The sequence below is a fragment of the Syngnathus leptorhynchus genome, chromosome 13 (genome assembly GCF_054491065.1).
Source record: "Syngnathus leptorhynchus isolate UIUO chromosome 13, UIUO_Slep, whole genome shotgun sequence".
Taxonomy (NCBI): Eukaryota; Metazoa; Chordata; class Actinopteri; order Syngnathiformes; family Syngnathidae; genus Syngnathus; species Syngnathus leptorhynchus.
In genome coordinates this window covers 6,172,016-6,193,065 of record NC_141207.1, presented here as the reverse complement: position 1 = coordinate 6,193,065, position 21,050 = coordinate 6,172,016, and the positions used below count along the sequence as shown (strand labels likewise).

The 21,050-nt window shown below is 43.2% G+C and overlaps 1 protein-coding gene across 2 annotated transcripts in view; it reads left to right on the top strand.

Moving 5' to 3' along the window:
* The window catches only part of celf5a (cugbp, Elav-like family member 5a), a 131,546-nt gene that overhangs the window by 85,856 nt on the left and 24,640 nt on the right, over positions 1-21,050 (top strand). For both annotated transcript variants that reach the window (XM_085927634.1, XM_085927635.1), the window contains exons 4-5: positions 18,738-18,866; positions 20,913-20,992. In XM_085927634.1, the coding sequence (XP_085783760.1) occupies positions 18,738-18,866; positions 20,913-20,992 (209 nt within the window). The remainder of the gene's footprint in view (positions 1-18,737; positions 18,867-20,912; positions 20,993-21,050) is intronic.

Genomic DNA, 21,050 nt, shown 5'->3' with positions numbered 1-21,050 from the left:
CACACACACACACTGTGCAAGCTTGGAAAAAGATGAACACAAAAGCTATATTTTCCGTTCTAACTTCTGAAAGGTCCCCAAGTGAGCTGTAGCATGCCGAAGAGTACGTCCAAGCTTTGTACGTTCAATTCCTTCAGCTAAGATTAGGCCATCGAACTCCAACAAAGAGTCCAACATTCTTGAATGCAACATGGGTGATAGGAGGAGGGAGGGGGAAAAAAAAAAAATCAAAACGTTATTTAGTTGGCAGGCAGGGGCAGGCCCTGCAAATTATATATTGCCACAGGTCTTATTGATTTTCTCTTGTTTTTCTGTCTGCTAACACATTGTTAGAAGAAAGTCGGCGCTGCCGACTCACACAAATTGTTTTGTAAAGTCAAAGAAAAAAAGATGGTTCAAGAAGTTGCCGATTTTTTAAATTGATTTAGGATTGCGTGTGGAAAATCTGGATGGCTTGGACTACTTTGTTAATCCCGACCAGCCCGTTATTGCAATCTGAAGTGCATCTCAACATGACGTGCAGTTGGAATTATCAGTATATGTATGCCCTAGATGGAGGCCAGGCGCACTGCAGGCGGTTCTGCTGCTTATCTGAATGGATGCAACGTGGACGGAATGATGAGCTCAGCACCTGCCTCCACTTGCATGAACATTTGGACTACCCCCCCCCCTCCTTCCGTAAAGCGTTTTCTCTCTCGCTCTCTCTTGCAAATAGTGCAAAGGTTAAGCCTCACCGGCGGCTGGCAGGAAGTAGATGGAGGACAACAAGGACTCTTGGAGGAATTTCTAATTTACTTGGAGATGGAAATTGAGCTTGTTCTCCTCATTTCGGCAGATCGGTAAAACCCGTGAGCCCACCTGACTGTGAGCTACCCGGTTCCGCTATTGGAGTGGCAGCTTGGCATCCAGGGGGGTGGTAATTGGCCGGACGGGGCTTCGGCAGGCTTAGGCACCCCGCTGGCACAACAAGGTTACTCCCCCCCCCCCCACCCCCATCCCCCACCCAAGTCCTGCCGCCTTCAAAGCCTGCCGACGAACTGGGGATGGCAGAAACTGTTGTCCCAAGGGACCGGGGGGTGTGCTGGTCATTACCCGAGAACTCGTGTGCTGGGATGAGGTTGGATCTTAGACCTCTGGGAGAGACCCCCTCCCGTCATCTGTCAGTCCTTTAATCTCAGAGTGCGTATTTCCAACTTCCTCGCCTCGGCCCCTTGAGGGCTTGTGTGCCAAAATCTACAAAAGACACTTCAGGTTGTGTTCAGAGCTGAGTTCAAGATGTTGGTGAATCAAGGAATGAGTTTATTTGTGAAGATTTGACTAATCCGTGACCCGTGAACTGTTTTAAAACTTGAAACCATTTTTAATTTGTATGCCTGTGTATCTTTTGTGCCAGTCACTGGCGTAGCTAGAGGAGGGCCGCAAGGGCACTGCCTCCCCCCCAAAGAAATGTGGTAAATAATTAACTTTGGGGTATTTTCTAATTATTACGGGAATTCTTTTCCACATTTCCACTTGTCCCTTATAGTCTGATAAAGAAAAATTGTTTTGGAGACCCCCTGACATATCACTGGCATTGTTGTCAATTGGCACCTGACGTTGTTGTCAGTATAAGACAGAAAAAGCATTTGTCATCAGTGTACGATACAACAGCAGAAAGTATTACGCTCCAAAATACACAACAAGTCTAGGAGGGCGGAATAAATCCCGAACCGCAGGGTATCTTGTTCTTCCTATTATTTAATATGACCCCATGCATCAAGAATACATAATTTATTGCCTACTTCAATATGTATGCATGTGTTTGGAGAGATGCCGAATTGGAGCACACCACACGCATATCGAGAGGGCGACCCAAAAGGCCAGGGCAACTGAAACGTGCTTTCACATTCACAATAATTTTGCACGCAGGAGAGGAAACTTTTTTTTTTTTCTCCTTATCCCCGCTCTGCATTTTCCTCCGGTAGCTTTGTATGCGTTGTTAAGTGGGACTGATGGAAACGGCATGGCCATTACTCACCGCGTCGCCCGGCTAATTTCTTTGCTCTTACAAGTACAAAGATGTCAAGCGGGAGCAGCAGCCTTACCTTGCCCCCCCCCCCCCCCCCCCCAAGGGACCATTAATCCTTTCGACTGGTGTCGTCCCCACTGTAGCGCTGTGCTCTCCCGCAAAATGCTGCTCCAAGCCCTTTTTCTCACCCCCCCTCCACATCCCAGTTCTATTTATTTTGGTTCCGAGTCAGCACCCAACCACAACGCTGTTCGATTGCGATGGAAAACAACTCTGGAAATGTGTAAAATCAAGAATGAGACGCTCGACGGACAAAGTAGAAAGTCAGGAAAGTTTTCAAAAGACAGTTTTGTGTTTTAGTCCTTGACAAGGTTCTTAATGTGATTATGGTGCAATTACAATCAATTAAATGATTGCTAAATGTAGATCACAATTAAATTAGCTTCGCAATTACCCTGCAATGTAAGATTTTCAAATAGATGTTACTATAGTTCTAGAAAAGTGAAAAGTTTAAAAGCAGAAATGCAGTCAACCGATTGTTAAGTTAACATTAGCCTAGTCTGATTAAAACAGACTTGCATACATTACAAAACTTGACATTCAGCACTCGTGAGATTAGCTCTCACTTACTGGAGATACCAATTTTGCATAACGTTACAATATTTCCAGCATGCACCGTTCTGACCCCTTTACGGCTCCCAACTTTGCCTGTGTGATCAATAATAATTGACACTGTGTTCAATGCGTCTTTTATAGTTTTCTACATGCTACTGTAGTGAGTCGGTTATCTGCATGCTAATGCTTGCGGCTGCTCCCTTGAGTGGCATTAAGGTGTTTTTATGTAAACGGATGTCAGGGGAAGGTGTGTATGCAGACACACCCACACAAACACACACACACAGCCACCGAAGCGTCGGATACATTATTGATAAGCAACTAATTACGCGTGTGGCAATTTCAGCTGACCTTTCCTGGGAACATCCTGGATCATTATAAATCGCATTCACTCCTCTCGCTCACTCATTTGCAAAGGTAATCTGCAGTTCACCTCGCTCGTTTCCGAGGCTTCCACGCTCGATCCGCCCATTGACAAACAAGCGTTGTACTTTTCTAAGGAAATAAAAAAAAAGAGGTAGATGGAGAGGGAATAGAATGGGAACACACGGGTGAGTTTAAGTTTAAGATCAGATTTGAGGTGTGGTTGGGCTTCTCACTCTGACAGGAGTCTATTATTAGATCATTTTTGATCAAGTATGCCCGGGTTACGGTAAGGATGGGAATCACAGAGTAAGTTCCGATGCAAACCAAGCAGTTTTGGAAGTGGAGTGAGAAACGGGTAAGGGGTGAGGAGTGAAGTTCAAGAAAGCAAGCTCAGCGTAAACGCTGAAGGAAAATGTGTTAAATCTGTTTACGGCAGTTCATTTTAGTTTCAGACTAAATTGGCTCCATATGCTCACAGTTGTACTTTATTTTGATTTTTTTTTTTTTTTAGAACGTGATTTGTTTTAAAAGTTTCGACTTTGGCCATTTTGAGTCAAGTAACACTCGTGTCAAGTTCTCAACGCCACGCAAGGACACTTGGACTCCAAAATGATAACCCACGTCTGTCAAAAAGTCATGCACCCGAAAATGTCGGACAGGTCAGAAGAGTAGGCGTTTCTCTAAATGATGTTTGTGAAAGAGAAAATGGAGGATCAGCTGATTTGGTGTCTGAAGAATAACCTTGATAGAGCGACTAGCTTCCTTGCTGACCTCAGAGTTTACTTTCCGAAGAAGTCACAGGGATGGTGTCAGCAAAATAACAGATTATTCTCTTAGTGGTTTTTTTTTATATTATTATTCTCGCCAAATCTGATTGATCTAAATTCACTGGCGACTCGTATTTTTTGTGTTCCGCCCTGTGATGTAAAGATGTCGTGTTCTTTGACCCCTGCCCGTTGATAAATTACTACGAGACACCCGAGCGGCAAACGAGCGAGATGAATGCGAGGGGTTGCCGGGCCGAGCGCGGTCCTCTCCCATCTGTCTCGGAGTCTGCCATCCCGTTTCGTAAGCGGCGGGCGGGCGGGAGGTAATTGGCTTCGATGTTCTCACCGCGGGATCCCCCAGATTGAGAGTTTCATTATCTGGATAAGGATGAATGTAAATGAAGCACACCATAGTGTGTTGTAACTATGACTATGGTAAACTTGTAGTGTGAATACCTTGAATTTCCGAATCTGGGAATTCTAACAGTGACAAAGTGAGTGAGTGACTTTTAGTCTTTGTTGACACTCGTGGTTCCGTCGTAAATAATCGAAAAGCCCTCAGAGGGAGGAAAGGGTTAAAAGCATCTGTCTTCCGGTATAAACAAACGCTCGGAGTGGAGCACGAGCGCTCGCCGTTCCCTTGGCAAATCCATCAATTAGCCGCAGATGTGATCTGCATTTCAGATTAGGGCAATTAAAGCATGTTGGGAAAACCGGCTAATCTGCTCTCCGATAGGCCGCACAGTTTTCAATTTGCTTTCCAACCCGGAACGAGGATTTGGAGCTTATCGAGAGACCGCCGCTAGTGTCCAAACATCCGTCCGGTTGTGAGCAGACGCTTATTGTGGCCATAGATGTTATATTCATTTTCTTTTAATTTCTTTTCTTTCTTTTCATTGGTGGTCATGATTGACCCCAGTTGCTACTTTATTCTTCCGAGCATGAAAAGGATTTGTTTGACAGCATTCATCGGATCGACCCTTTTTCAGGACAATGGAAAGTCGAAAGTAAGTGTGAAGTGAAGATCTCAAAAGCAGATTCGTAGCTTTAGGCAAGTTACTGGCTCTTGCTGCACTGCGCAAAGTTGACGAATGAAGACAGAAGGCTACTTTTAAATTCACTCAATTCGGCTCTTACCGGCATTTATGGGATTATTTTGCAAAGCAGATGCGATGGGAGTGAGTATTTGAAAGCATTGGTACACACCATGCTGCGCTTTTGTGCGTGAGACCGGCCTTTGTCGTATTGTGTTTGCTTTGCTGAAGGACGTTGCACCTCTGGAACCCTGGGAAAGAATGGAAAAACTCATTTTGAAGATGGAGACTAGTCAATCACGCACTATTTATTCTGCTCCCTTGGAGTGACCTCTCCCCTGCCAAGCGAGCAACGGCTTCTGGAGTTCACTGCAGTCCCGGCTCAAATAAATTCATAACTTTGTCAAAAAAAAAAAAAAAAGAGTGTTCAAAGTGACATTATGTCTAGGTAAAGGTCATGGTAGATTTTTTTTTTTCCAAGCGTATAACTGTAGAATTGTCCACTTTGAGACCTTATGCATGGAAGCATATATGCTAATTTAAACCTCGGACAACTCAATAAGACAATGGTTGTCAACCGGTGGTCCGCGGCCTGGTAGTGGTCCGTGGCGGTATTGCAGGTGGTCCGCAAAATTAGAAATGGAAAATAATTGTAACATTTTTCAAAATAAAATCAATTTATTACTTAGATTTGATTTATTTTACCCATCTAAATAAGACATGTCAAATGTAGCTAGTGTGATGTACTTCTTCTGAAAGCAAACTCGCTGAGGATGACTCAACAGCTCCTCTGCTGGTTTCCTCCAAGTACTGCATTCCATTTGCATTTTCCCCACTACTTTAATTATGGCCATTTCTTTGACACTGTATTTGTCTAGCGTTAATGCTCATTATTTTCCACATTGGAACGCGGGTGAGGGTCGGCTCGTGTAAAACGTGTTTTATGCTGCGCGGTACATGTCACGACTTGTGTCTGGCAGATGGCGGGAACAGTTAGGGCTCTCATTAGATCAACCAAGCGGCTATGCCTTGTTGTGAAACCTTTCATTTAGAGCTTCGGCGTTGGAGTAGCGTTCGCTCACCCTGCTGGTCAAAGTCAAGAGAGGGTCGAGTAAAAAAAAAAAAAAATGTTTTTTTAAAAAGTGTTTGTGTGTTGGTGAGTGTCTTACTTTTGGTATTAGCCTGGAGTCTTCATATGGATGCGTGTTGGTTCCTCCGCCCGTGCTAATGTGCTTGTGTAGGCGTGATGAGTGATGCATCCTTGCTGAGCATAGCAAACAGGATTGCAATGGTCACGGAGTACATTTTGTACCATTTGCCTTGTAATTAGCTGGAAATTGTTCAGCGCAAATGCACTACAAGCGTGGGAACATGAAAAAAATAATAAACTGGTAGAAATAATCCAGTGCAAATGATGACAGTAGGCTTCTTTTTTTTTTTTCTTTCTTCCCAAAGTGCCTTCATGTTAACACTTATTTTATTTGTATTATCTTTAATGACATAGAGGCTAAATGGAGCGTAGAGGGAACTGATTAGCAGCACCCCGCAGCATAGCAGCCCCGAGTCAATATGGGTGTTTTATGGCTTTTTAAAGGGCATTTAAATTCATTTTTATATATGGTTGGAGGCATATGGCTGCTAATCACCGAAGATTGCTGCGCGTGCTGAGCGAGAGCACCGCTTTGCTTTAAATGCTAATCCAGAGAACCAAAACGGGTTTTCAACATGATCTTTCTTAACTAGTACAGTTTGAGCGCAGTGTTTTCATTTTATGTGTGTGTGCGAACCCAATCCCAGCTTTCATCAGAGGAACACTGGATAAAAGGGTCTATGAACGTTCCAAAAGTTGCAGCGCATCAGTGGGTAACAAACGCGTGACGAGAAGTTTGATCTTTCAAAGGCGGTGAGAGCGTAGACCCGGGTTGCCTTTGCCCTGGCAGTGTTGGATGGAGTTAAGTTGTTGTGAGCATTACTGATCAACACCTTAGGAAAGCAATCGACAGAACTATTATGCGGCGTGATTGAGCACGGCAGCCCGTGCCCACAGCCCCTTTGCGAGATTGCACTTTGGCAACAGAAAAGGGAGCTATTTACGGGTTGGGGTGGGGGTGTACAACCATCTCAGAAGTAGCTCCGGTAGCCCGAGGGTGCCAAATACTTGAAAATAAACTCCTGGTTTCTTTGATGTGAGGGCGCACCAAATCTAAAAAAGGCATTTGAAGTAGTGCTGCGTTTAAGCCAAGGACAAGTCGAGATTGTCTCTTTGAGTTGAAGGTGGGGGAGATGTGCAGTGGGAGGTTAAATAAAAAAAAAATCAACAAATATCTGACTTTGTGAAGCTTGGCTTGTCAGAAGATGCCAGGCACACATTTGCTGACTCAAGTCATCCCTGGTGGATTTTTATTTTATTTTATCTAGAACAACACAGGTTGCTTCTTCTTTTGCTGATGAGAGAAGTCTCGGAAAGAAACTTTTATTATTGTTGACAATCGGCACAAGAAATTTATTTTTAGGAGGTCTCCCAGCACTCTTAGGAGATTCACATTTAACAAGTCGGCCCCGTTTAACCGACCTAATATGATGGAGCACATCGTGATTTCAGGATTGATTAGAGGAAGGCAATCTACTGTTTTTTTTTTTTGTTTTTTTTGTTTTGGGTTGCAGCTCAACAGTTATTTGTCACTCCAGATAAGGCATCGAACAGCGCAAACACTGATTACATGTCCCAGAGCTTGTAAATTACACAGCGAGGCAATATAGCATCCACAAAGACAAGCGTTAAAAGAAGCTTTTGGAACACAGATAAAATCATCACGCGTGAAGGAATCACCCCTCGTATCAAAACGCTGGTACATTCATGTGTGTGTGTGTGTGTGTGTTTTTTTATGTATTTAAGATGGATGATGAAAGGAGAGGGTAAGAAGGATTGGTGTGCGAGACTTTAAAAACGGATCAGATGTCAAGCGGTGGATGGCAAACTAAAAATGGAATGTGATGTAGGAGAATAAAAAAAAAATGCAATTTGATCCAGCTCGTAGACACAGTAAGACTGCAGGTGCGAACGGCACAAAAAAAAAAAGTGAAAAGACCTCCATTTTCAAATGGGATGATGGCTAAACTGCTATAAGCGCCGCTTTTGCACTTTCCCTTGTGCTGTAAAAAAGAGAGCTGGAAAAACATTTCACCATCTGTGGACCTTGAAAGGTTCCTTTTGCTGGGAGAATAAAACGCTCAGTCGTTCACGCTTGAACAGTTATTTGGCCGCTATTTTCGAGTCGGCGCGCGGCCTGGGAGTTAGCTTCCCCCATTTTTCTCAGAGAAGATCGTTTTCAAGAAAAAATTAGCTTCTAAAAGCTTACTCCAACGGCATATTCTGAAAGAATATGATAAAAAGCAGGATCTGTGGATTTATAGTGAAACACAAATTATAGTAAACACACTTAGCGACAAGTGTGCTAGCATGAATATGTCCTTCTACATATATTTTAAGTTCACTCAAGACTATATCCTGCTTCTTGCCCAAAATGAGCTTCAATTCACCTGTGACATGAAAGCACTGTAAAAAACAGATAAAGAAAAAATATTGTAAAAAAAAAAAACATTACAGTGAACGCAAGCTAACAACTAAGCGCTAAATGCAAATTTTGCTTTGAAAAACGACCCGAAATCAAGCCAGTAAATTCTTAATGATCGATTATGTATTATGCTCACACCCAAGTCAAAAGCAAGCGTTGGTTCACGCTGTCAGCGACCAATAAACCTTTAAAGCGACTTAATAAATTGCACGGGCCTCAAACAGTAATCCGTTAAATGAAGAGAATTAAATGAAGTTGCGCCCATTTGTTTCAATCCATCAAGCGACGTAGCTTCGCTGGCAGGGTGCTTACTGAAGATTAGCAAACGATGTTGGCTCTAAATCGCACGTTATCGGGCCTTGCGCTTAACTGGAGATGAGATTAGCGTTTGGATTATAACACGAGGGGCTGCGGGGAGGTGCAGCCAACTGGAGGCTGTTCGTTGAAGGTTATTATTAAAGACACTAATTGGGTTTCGTGTTGACACTTTGTGCTAGTTTTGCAGGTTAAGCAGTACAACGTCGAGCTTTCTCGAGAATTCAAAGTGTCTTGCTCGCGCTCTCTCGTTGACCAGATGGGAAAGGTTCATAGGGTTGATGGCTTCATCACTGGCTGCCATGGAGACTGTCCGCCTTCCTCCTGCAACTCCTGACCTTTTGTCCCTTCTTTTTTTTTTGAAGCCTCCAGAGAGAAGTCTATAATTCTTGGCAAGGCCTACCTGCATTAATCCAAGCTAACACCTCTGATCAAGGATTTAATTTAGAGCTGGAAAGTGTTTACTGACCGTGATTGTTGCGTTGACAACATCCCTGATGGATTACTTTTTGCTTTTGGCACCTTGCGGCTAAAAACACAGCGTGCAACAGAGCATGTTTATTCATTGTCCGCCAACACTTTTTGGTCTCAGTCCCTCGACGTCCTGGTCTTGATTCGATTTGAGTCACTAAAGCTTTTGGTCGTGGCGTGGTCTCAATCCGGTCGCAGACCCTCAAAGTTCTTCTGAGATAAGCTTTTGGTCTTGAATTCGTTTCTCAAATAATTGGTCTTCACTGAGGTCTCGTGTTGGTCTTAGTCTTGGTTGCATCCCGTCAAAGTCTTAGTCTTGTATATGGTCCCAAATTCCCGAGTCTTAGCCATGACTTGGTCTCAACCCGGTCCCAATCCCTCAAGGTCTTGGTTTTGATTCGGTCTGGCCTTGATCTGGTCTTAGTCTCGCCATGGTCTTAACTCTGGGTCACATTCCCTCGACTTGGTATTTGTCTCAACTGACTCGTTCTTCTACACGCCAAACATTTTTCCTTACCTTCTTGCTTTCAATTATAAAAGCAGTTCTACCTGTTTTGTTTGCTTGATTTACCATCTGTAAAGAAACCCAATCAACTCATCCGGACTAGCAAAAGCAAACTTATCTGTTAGTGGATTCGAGGTCTGGCAGAAGCACCGATCGAAAGTAGGACTGTAATTTCTGAGTCACATGCACAAGAGAGTGCTATCAGTCTTGATTACTGCCCATTTTTTGCGGACAGTAAAAAGCAGTGATTTTACTCCTGACTGATTTACATCCCTCGCTCAAAACAAGGACGTATTTGTTTTGCTCAAGAGATTTTTCCTGGTATAAGAAGGTGATTTCTCCAAACTGGAAATTGTACACTTATTTTATTTATTTTTTTCCCCGCCCTCCCTCACTGAGCACTCTTTGTGTCAGTACAGCTCGCTTGTGCAGTGACTCTTCAGCGTAAAAGGTTACATTCACCCCTAAAGAGAACATTGCATTTGTGAAGAAGCTTTTCCTCAGTCTGCCCTCACTTGGGTAGAGGAGCTGTAACACAGCCGTCCCAAAGTAGAGCTCACAATGCAACTAACTGTATTTAACAAACAAATTGGATTAAAAAGTCCCCGGGATCCAAATAAATAACTGTGATGGGGTAAAAAAAAAAGAAACAATTTGCATCTCTATCAGATGGCGTAATTTAAATAACAGCTATTAACCCCGAGCCAAACATATTGAGGCAAAGGTCACGGCTCATCTTCTCAGTTTACCTAATTCCAACATTTTCATCACAGAAAGATGGATTGCATACCTCATGCAAATTGCACACTTGGGTGCCACTTGTCTTTACAATTACGAAAAAACACAAATAGATGACAAATGTCATTTCAATTAGTCTCCACAACCTATTAAATTGCCCCTGAAGTGTTTTTTGTCTAACATTCAAATAAACTTAATCGTCTGCATTAAATCGCCTTGTTGACCACAAATGATAATTTACTCCTTATATTCAGTTTGTAACTAAACTTTATCCGATTCTTTGACGATCCCCGATGAATTTCCAATCCAAAGGGGAACGAAGCAGATATTTTTCCTTCCCACTAAAAGGGTGTTTACAATGTATCCTTCATTAGAATTGGCACATTATCTTCCACTCTTCCCAACGGACAAGTGAATTAAACAGAGGCGCGGTATGAATTAATTATGGAGGAAGTAGAAATGCATGTTCAGTGCTGAGTAAGTTTTGTTCATGGTTTTTGGGCAAGCGATGACTCCCTCCTATCAACAAAACAAGTGCAGGATAAGTTGAGTATCCCCTTGATGGATTTTGGAAGTATATCGATCATTAATAAATCAAGCCTGGTATTTTCCTCAAAGCAGTCAAAACTGTCGTGGTATCTAAGGGATTAGATTTATCTGCATAAAAAAATGGTGAAAATTGAATGAATCAACTTGAGAATCATTTTCTGCCCATTAAAATGTGCAAGTGGAATAAAGTTTTTTAAAAAAATGGTACAAAAATGCAACAGTCTTCATCCAAGCCGTACATCTCTATTTGCTCCATTGGGTACACATTTTGACTTTCAAATATTTTTCCAGAGATGTCTTGATTCAGGCCAGATAGACAACTGTGTTCTAGCCCCAATCTCCCCCCCCCCCCATGCATTTTTCATTTCTTCCCCCCTATTTAGCAAAACTTCCATGTAGCGCGTGCTTACTCGGCATATTTCTGCCTCGCAAACAAAGCCCGCCTCTCTGCTACTGGAGACCATTTGTGTTGCATCGGGAAAGTATTCGTGTCACGTCCTGTGTGCTACTGCCCATCCCATCATTGAAAGAAAACTTCTTTCACGCTCAGGCCACCCAAGTCACAAACTCACCCCCTCCCCTTTCCTGCATCGAATGAAGTATCTCTATTATTCCGGGCTGAAATTGAAATTTCATTTTGTTTTGGCCCAAAGCGACTGGAAAAAAATGTCTGGCTGAGATGAGTAAAGGTCAGCGGGAATTAAAATGCTTACTGTAAGGTTTGTCTGAGGGAGATAGAGGGCCAGAGGAAAAGGCCATCTGCCTGAGAGTTGAGTCCTAACTTTTGCTTAGCACAAGTTCAGCTTTCTGCAGAACTATTTTAAGAAAAGGGAAGATTTCAATCACTCAGCCCTGATTTTTAATAAATTACTGTAAACCTCATTTGTTGTGGCAACCTTTATACGTCGTAGTGTTTTGAGCCCTTAAGCAACTAGTATTAGAACACAAATGGTGGAGCAGCACGTATAAACAGACAAGATAAATGTAATAATTTATTTATTGACTGCAGAAAATGAGTTGCATGTCATGCACACACACACTCTGTGGATTCTGAATAAATTAGCTCCACAGTCTTTGGTTGCATTGATTAATTGTGGTTGGCTAATCCACTTCTTCCCTCAGCAATCATGTGCAATTTTCAAGTGGATGTGAAAATTTCTAGTTTGTCATTTCTGAATACGCCAAGGGCTTTTGGGAGCACTCTAAAAGCAAAAAGGGTCTTTTCAGATGACTTGGAAAAAAAAAAAAGGGTACACGGCGTTATAATAGAAATTCAAAAGAAACATTTTGAGTCTGCTTTCAAAGGATACATAACATTGCTTTGTGAGTGCGAAGTTTTTTGCGGTGTCAATGAAGCACAAATTATTGAAGAGAAAAAAGGTCTAATGCACCTGCAAGGGACGACGACTCAAGGAAGCCAATTTGGCGTTTGAGGAGGGAGGTTCTTTTAACGTTGTTCCCAACTAAATAGCAAAGCACTTATCGCAGAGAACTAAAAAAAGAAAGCGCTCTCAAAGGTAACATTAGTTCTGTCTGTAGCTTATTATGCCCCATGCTAACATATCTCATATTCCACCCTAAATTAATGACGGCGGCCGCACATTTGCACCTTGTACCAGAGTTTCTTTTCAGGCGGAAAATAAAGGGCACCACCTCTCAAGAGCTCCGTGTTTTTCTATTTGCTTTTTATTCTCTCGGCTTTTGGCAATTAGGTGAATGAGATCAATACAGAAGCGCGACATCAATCCTTCTGCCTTTCCATATTTTGGATTGACGCTGTCAGCAGTCCTATTTATTTATTGTCAGCATGTATTTAGGTTATTTATATTTAATCTGTTATTTACCTGATTTAAAAAGTGCAATTTTATGACAGTTGAACAGTTGCCATTATAAAAGCAGATGTTGCCCAAGTAAGATTTTAATATTTTTTACTATTTTTTAATATTTTGGGGCAATCTTGAGGGTTTCCAAAATGGGCAGTCCACGCCCCCTCCCGAAAAAAAAAAAAAAAGCCAATCCTTCATATGAAGTTAATCCTTCAGACATTTACATCTTGAGAGCCAAATTATGACTTCAGAAGCCTTTTGGTCACATTCAATTGAAAAATGACTCCGTACATGCATGGATGGATGGACGATTTGACGAGTATTGGCTTTTCCAAGCCCCTCTTTTTTTACGCAGGATTTTATTTTAAATTTTTTCAACATGCCGGAAAATTGTGCAAATATACTGGAGGAAAAAATGTCCAGCGTAATATGGAAATGTCAGTAACGGCATGCTCGATGGCCTATATAGCTATCTATTTATTGGCCCGCTTATCTCGTGCGGTATTTCCCCATCTCATTACTGTTAGCACGGCATTTTTTTTTTTTTTTCAGGGGGGACTGGAGAATATTGAAAACGTTCGCTGTCGGAGGAAGTAGAGGAGGAGGAGGGAGGCGGGTTAAATCTAAGGCTCCTTTCACCAAGGTGTGGACAAAGCCCGAGCGAGATAGCTAGACTACATACTTGTTTGTTTTCCTGCTATGACTTGCAATGGAGTTTAAGGGTGACATCATACAAATTAAAGGTCATAGGTCAAGTTGAGGTTTTAAACTTTTTGGGTTCGTGTTAAGTTTGGCAGTCAGGGTTACTGGTGAGGCATTAAAATATTTTGAGATTTGATAGGTAGTTTAGTTTCCAAGTCTTTGTGCACTTTCACAAAATGAATAGAACTGTCAAAACGGAGTGTGGTTGAAAGTGAGGGCAGATGGGGGGGGCGAATAAGCTAACACTTGCACGGGCGAGTAGAATAAGCTAACAGTCGCGCGGAGCAAAAAGTGCATTTTCAAGATGGGTTAGTGGGGGGGGGGGGGGGGGCTTGTCGAGGGGGTGCGTCTATAGCGCCAGCCTCATGAATCAGTGTCGGCTGAGCGATGAGAAAATAATTAAGAAACAGGCGGGCGCTGTGCTAAACGCTGCCAAAGGTGGAGGCCTTTCCGTTGTATCCGGATAGGGAAGAAAGGCAATAATGGCGTGCGGGAAAATCCATATCATAACGGATGCCAAAATGCCCTTCAGTTGGCATTATGAAGGGAGACAATATAAATAGGACTGCCATATTGTAAATGTTTATATACAGTAGCTAGCTACACATACACAGCACTTTTCAGGATTTATGAGCGCGGCTGTATAATACAGCGACAGTAATATTTCACTTTTGTTATCATATTGGGTGTAAATCTGCTGAGATGTATATGCCGCAGATAGAATAATTTAAGCAATTGCTCCCTCAATTTTTCTCCTCTCAGCTGATGTGTTGAAAGGCGGGGGAGGCGGAATGGGGATTGGGGGGGGGGGGGGGTGTCGAGAAGAAAGAGGCATAAAAACACACATGCACATCAAGATTTTCACACGTCAGAGCGTGGAAGAGCTCCGAGTTCTACACAGAAGCTCGAATCCCCTTTAAACCGACGCAGCGGCCATTAAACCGCACCGATGCGTCAAAGGTTTCGGAGCACGACGGCAGATGTTTGAGTGACAGCAGCCTCCTGGGTGTGTTGCAAATACATGCCGCACACGTTACAGATATTTGGGTGCCATTTTGGATACCCGGCGCGCGCCTAAAAAGTCGGCGTTCTCTATCGGTCCCCGCTGAGATCCAGTTCGTACGCTCGGAATGCAGAAACGCTCCTCCTGTGGGGCTCGTGTTCGCTAACACGCTACGGTTTGATCTCAAGCTTTGTGGCCTGCCAAACACGCTACGAGACCTGCGTGCAGCCGTTAGCGAGCGCAGTCTCCCACGCGCTCCGTGTGAAAGACTCGCTGCCGTGTTGGAAGATTGTAAACGTCCCCTATGAATCACAATATAGACTATTAATTGAACGCTTGTGCTTACACAGGCTTGTGGATTAGGCTAACGTTAATGTTTGGAGTCCATAATGATGACATTGTGACAGTTAAAGACTCGCAACAGTACCGTTGTGCCAATAAAGTGTTGCATAATTGATAAGGTGATAGCATTCCAAGTAAGGCTTTGGAATTTCTTCTTTCTTAGCCATTTTCACTCAAAGGAGCACAATTTACAGAACAGTTCTGAATTCTTAATAATGAGCTGAGACAAGACAAACACACATCCGTTAGCCTTGGAAGTTTGTTAGCCTTTGGCTAACGCCAGTTGGAAAGCCCTGCAATTTCACACATTTGTTTTTTATAATATTTGTCAATGTTTTGTCAAATTCAGACAACATTTGTAATTTTAACGATATCGTGTACCATTTCCACCACAAATGAGAACTTTTTGTCTTTTTTGACGTACATCCTCTCTATAAACAGCGCTGGTTACCGTGATGACTGCTGAATATGAATTCTGGGAAAAAGTTGGCTACCTTATTAGTGGTTCAAGTCACAAGTAAAAAAGATAGATGGATCTTTTCCCACGTAGCCTGCCAAACTAAAGGGGGCAAAGTCCAAATGTAAGTGCTATTATTTAAATGATCCCGACAGTGACTTTACAATCAGGCCCAAATCTCAACAGCTTGATTTAATGACATTTTCTGACACAGACAGCTCACCAAAATCTACTCACTTCTGTAATTTCACACTTGATGGGTGCTCAGGCCCTCCAGAGACCCAAATGTCTATACAAGCAATTAAAAAGTTACTTTTCCATACTCTGTCTCCCCATAAGAGTAGAATAAAATTCATCATTTATGCTTCTTGGAGCATGTAAACCTGCTTCACATTCTATATTTCCACTACTATCCATGCAGCATGCATACCTCTCTATCTGTATTCCAGTCGGGGTGACACAGAGACTTATTACTGTATCCTCCGTGATAGCGGCATAGCCTGCTAAGGATTTTGGACAGTAGAATGAGACCCGGTGAATAGCAATGCTGCGCCGGCGAGAAGAAGAAAAGAGAAGGCGTCATGAATAAGAAGCAAGGGGTGAGAGTGAGGAGGATGCGGCCTTACTGTAAATTGCTGCACACACACACACACGGCGTAGTCCTCGATAAGCTGGGGATGGATGAAAAGGAGCTGGTTCGAGAGGGAAGGGCGAGAGTGTTTGGCAGGACCTTGGCATTGTGTGCTTTGGAAGCTGGTCACCATGACAACCACTTATACATGGTGGCTGTCAATCACCTTTCACCGGAGGAGTTGGGGGTTGAGAGTAAGGTGCGGGGGAAAAAAAGAGCCGCAGTGTAGCGACGGAGATAAGGGCAAATTATGACCAATATTAGCTCAGCTGATAAAAGGAACAATAAGAAATGGATAAATATATTAAATGGGATAGCATCCCAAGCTTGGAGAAGGGAAGGCATCCCACCCCCACCTCTCGTCTCATTTCAAGATAAGAGGTGAGGAAGGATCCAGCATATTAACGCCAGCTACTGTAGTGAGTAGGAATCACATTCTTTTGTGGCCGGAATACCAAACAACCCCCCCATCCCACCCGCCTTTCTCTCTTCACAAGCCTATTATAGCCCCCCCCCCCCCAATAAGCAGGATGCTACACAATAACAGTGTCAGCATGTGTTCAAGCATTAAAAACACAGACAGAATGAAATTAATTAACCCGAAGAGATCACAGTGCTTAGCCAGTGGAATTTAATCCAATTTATTACATATATCGCCATCTAACTGGCTTGTGTTTGCATTAATGAGAGGATGGGGACAAGCGTGTGTGTGTGTGTGTGTGTGTGTGTGTGTGTGTGTGTGTGTGTGTGTGTGTGTGTGTGTGTGTGTGTGTGTGTGTGTGTGTGTGTGTGTGTGTGTGTGTGTGTGTGTGTGTGTGTGTGAGACAGTGGATGCTAAGCATGTTAGGGATCACCGGCGGGAGCAGCCAATGAGCAAAGACGTCCGAGATCTGGGGGGCGCCTCGGGGTGCCAGCACCCTGCCAAATTAGCGCTTGAATAACGAGCCTTTTATTCAGTCAATGAGAAGCAGACATTTTTTTTTTTTGTCATCACGTCCTATTTTCTTCTACGGTCGCACAAGCTCACCTTCAATGGAGTGAGAAAGAAAGAGAGAAAATACGTTGTTTACCGGTTTCGGAAATAAATGAGCATTATAGCTTTTGAAGCGAGCGCGCTAACCCACTGAGCTGACAGTGTAAGGCCGCTGCCGCCGCGCTGTGTAGCTTTAATGAGGTAGCTTATTAGCGCCGTTTCTCCTCACAACTCCTCAAATGTAACGGTAGCTGCGAGAAAACAGAATGCCCGGTTCTCACCTAAGAGGTGTTAAAACGCATCTCGCGCAACAAAACTAAACAAGCGCTTCCGCCATATTCCATATCATGTTGTCGCCTTTATTTCCTTCTGACTTGCATACATTGTGATGACAAAACATGCAATTGTTTATACATCAATTGCAGACTTTGTTGGTTCAGATGTGTCGCCAAAGACGTGTGAGGTTTTGCATTGATCTAGAAGTCTATCAGAGACTGCCATCAGATATTACAGCTTGTGTGGCCCTCCTTCTACATCATCTAACCTCCAAATTTATATTCCCCCTCCAGCAAGAAGGAAGGACCATCTCGGCCTTTCATTTTCCAGTTCAAGGCTTTCCTTCCCTTTTTTTTTTTTTTTTTTTTGCAGATAAATGCTCTCCTATCTATCCTGACAGATGTCACGTTGCATCACGTCCGCGGTGATACGTAGCCTCTGATCCTGCCACTTGCAATAAGCAGCCAGCACCAGGGACGCCCCCTCCCTAGATAACACTCTGACACGTTTGATTATTTTAAAGGTGCATCATTTGTGCAGACCGGTGCTGTGAAACCATAGCTGGCCGTCGCAATGTCACTATTTCAGGTCAGGAAAAGCACATGACGTGCTGATGAAGATAGGCATTGAGATTTATTTCAAGTTGTGCTCGGTAGCAACCAGCAGAGGGTGCGGCGAATTAAACGCCGAGCTAGTTTGCTACCGAAATGAGTCGAAAATAACGTAAGTTAAAGTTTCAAGCCAGAGTTCAACTTTCAAATGTATTATTAATTTTATAAATAAGTGGAGCCACTTTATTTGGTTACAGCCAAGCCTGTTCATTTTTGTGTAAAATGCTTATAAACACAAAAGGTATAGTTTTCAGTCATTCTCATGCCGGCCAGTAGAGGGGGATGTGACTGCCATGTTAGAGTACATCAGTAAACACAGTGTGTCAGGTCAAGGTAAAGATCACATCCCCGCCGCGTTGAACAGAAGTTGTCTCCTATTGGAAAGTCAGCATTATTCACGCCCGTGTCTCGGCTGCCAGGCGGCGACGAGGCCATTGTTCAGCTGAGTAGTGCACTGAAATATTTCTCTGGCGACACAAAAAACTACTGGATCAGCAGCAATTAGTTGAAGAGTAAGAGAGAGATAAAGAGTGGACGGCAGTTGGGAAAAAAAAAAGGAATGATTGCGTGTGGAAAATGTGGAATCAGCGTGGAGGAACGAGAGAGGAGATGAATAGTGGTGGGTGGAGGGGATGGGAAAAAAGGGGGGGGGCAGGACTCTAAGTGTTGCGTAGGAGACTAGAGTTGCAAGGAACCATGTTTCCACCAAGCGGTACGGATCGGTTTGGAACGGCCACGATGCGTTTGTGAGCTAAATATCAAATGAGGGATTGTGCCGAATTTATCTTCGGACAGGTCATAGGTCATCATTATTGCTGCTGACCACTAGCTTCAAAGCTAACTGACACAGTCACATTAAAATGATCAGTCATGAAAAAAAAATATGAACAAAAGGTTAAATAATTCTCTTCTGCTGTCAGCTTGATAATTGAGGTCAAAGTTGCAAATGTGTTCTTTTTTGTTTTGTTTCCAGAAGACAGGAAGTTGTTTGTGGGGATGCTCAACAAGCAACAGACAGAGGAGGATGTCTACCGCTTATTCGAACCCTACGGAGTCATCGAGGAGTGCACGGTCCTAAGAGGTCCTGACGGCAACAGCAAAGGTAAGCGCCGGGACGCACTTGTCAGCACTATTTAGGTCACGGACCAAAGAGTGACTGAATGGCTTGTACGGCCAACGTGTGTGACTTTAGCGTTTTTACTTCATTTTACGCTCGGTTGATTGCGAGACAGCTTTGGGCTTTGATGGAAAAAACAAAAAAATCAGATTTGTACACTTTTGTATCACAATGCTCATATATCTCTTTGCAAATTCATTTTTTATTTTTTTTTAAAGACAGGAAACCCATTGATTGAGAAAAAAAAAATCATAGGTAGCACATTTAAAACGCCATCACTGCATAGCCCAACAGGACAGAAACATTTATCAGTAATTGTAATCACATACGGTACAGGAACGGGCGCATGTCATTTGAAAATGCTGACTTTGCCATCATTGAGTCGCTCTCAGCATATAGACACACGTAGTATCTCATATCGGGAGAAAAACAACTTCTGCATTGCAAAAGCGAGATTTCAATCCCGTACCTGTCCTCATTTTATGCAGAGTGTGAACATGAAGCAAGGAGTGAAAAAGGCAGACAAAGATATCAAACATTTAGCATGAGGTGCTGCGTGATTCGCTAACATCCCCCCCCAAAAAAATGGCTTTTGCTTTTTATCACAGACAATTTGTGAGAACACCACAAGAAGGCCTCTGCATCTAGTTTCTTCTTTTTTTTTTTTTCTCACCTTAAGACATGCACAAGGCAGCCCCAAACTTTTAGAGACATCAATTTCCTTTGACATATAGCAAAGTGCAAGGGGACCAGTTGTTTTTCATGTCTGTGTCGCCTATTCCCTAGCTAGCGCTTATGGAAATTGTTGTGGAATTATATCTAAAAGGGCTGGAAGCCAGCGCATTGTGACTGCAGCAGTTTGCAAGGTGGAGGAGGAGGAGGAAGAAAGGGAAAGATGGATGTCAAAACAATTCCGATGTCCCCGCTGTGAGGGTGCACGGGGGCCAGCCCAGGGAAGCTTTATTTCTCTTTGTGTAAGCTCTGCATCGTGGAACTCTGAGTTACTCGACGTGATCCATTAAAACAGCGGGAAATCATTTAGACTGTCTTTTCATCAGATAAGCCTTTTCATTCATCTTTAGCAATTAGTATTTCTTTTGATTATGTTCCATCCACGGTTGCTTACCGTCGTGCCCCGCAGTCTTCACTTGGCTGTAACGGTTTGTTTTTCCAATTCTCATCTCCACATTGAGAAGTCAATACAGGAAGGGGACCTTCGTTCTCCTTCTCCACTGATGCGCTAATTGTGGTGTGGTTTCAGGACAAAAACAACCTTCTGTTAAAGACTGCTAGCGTAATGCTAACACATATCGTGAAATGCTAGAGAGGCTCAAATTTGCATACCAGCTAAATGCTGCTTCACCATGTTTGCTTTGAATTAATACGACAGTATGTCTCACACCTGGTCAAGATTTACAACAAAAAATAAGCAGGATAAAAAACACGCTGCTCCACAGTCTCCATTTGGCTGCATCGGGTCCATTTTCAAATGCCCTCAGTCTCCCCGTGGAATCAAATCCTTCTAACCATGAGTATTTTTACCTACAAGAGATTTCATTCAATCTTTTCCTAGTTTTAAACAAATACCATACATTTGCCATATCTATATCATCCATTTTTCACTTTTAGTGACTGAATAATTGATGAGTAACATGTAGAAAGGCAACAAGAAGCTCCCTGTGTGTTTTACCATCCTATTCCTGAAGGACACGCTGAGAGCTGTCGGTTTGCGCGCCATCCACACACAAATATCGATCCACGCGTTGTTGTATGGCTTGTGTTTAAAATGCACAGACAGGCGTGCGCTGCTAAATAGCACACTTTTCTGCTTCATCTGTGCAATCTCTTGCCCGCAGCTTCAGCCTGCTTGTCACGCCCACCCACTGAGCAGGCAGGCAAGCACAAAATCCTTTTTTTGGGACACGTCGGATCCACTTCCGCATCCTTTATTTACATACCCTCGACTTTTCACCTTACTTGACTGATTGCACATTCATGGCGTGTGTGTGTGTGTGTGTGTCTCTCCTCCAGGTTGCGCCTTTGTCAAGTTCTCCACACATACCGAGGCTCAGTCAGCAATTGGCGCCCTACACGGAAGTCAGACAATGCCAGTAAGTACACGTTTGTCACACTTATACACATGCATGTATGTGCACAAACACACACACA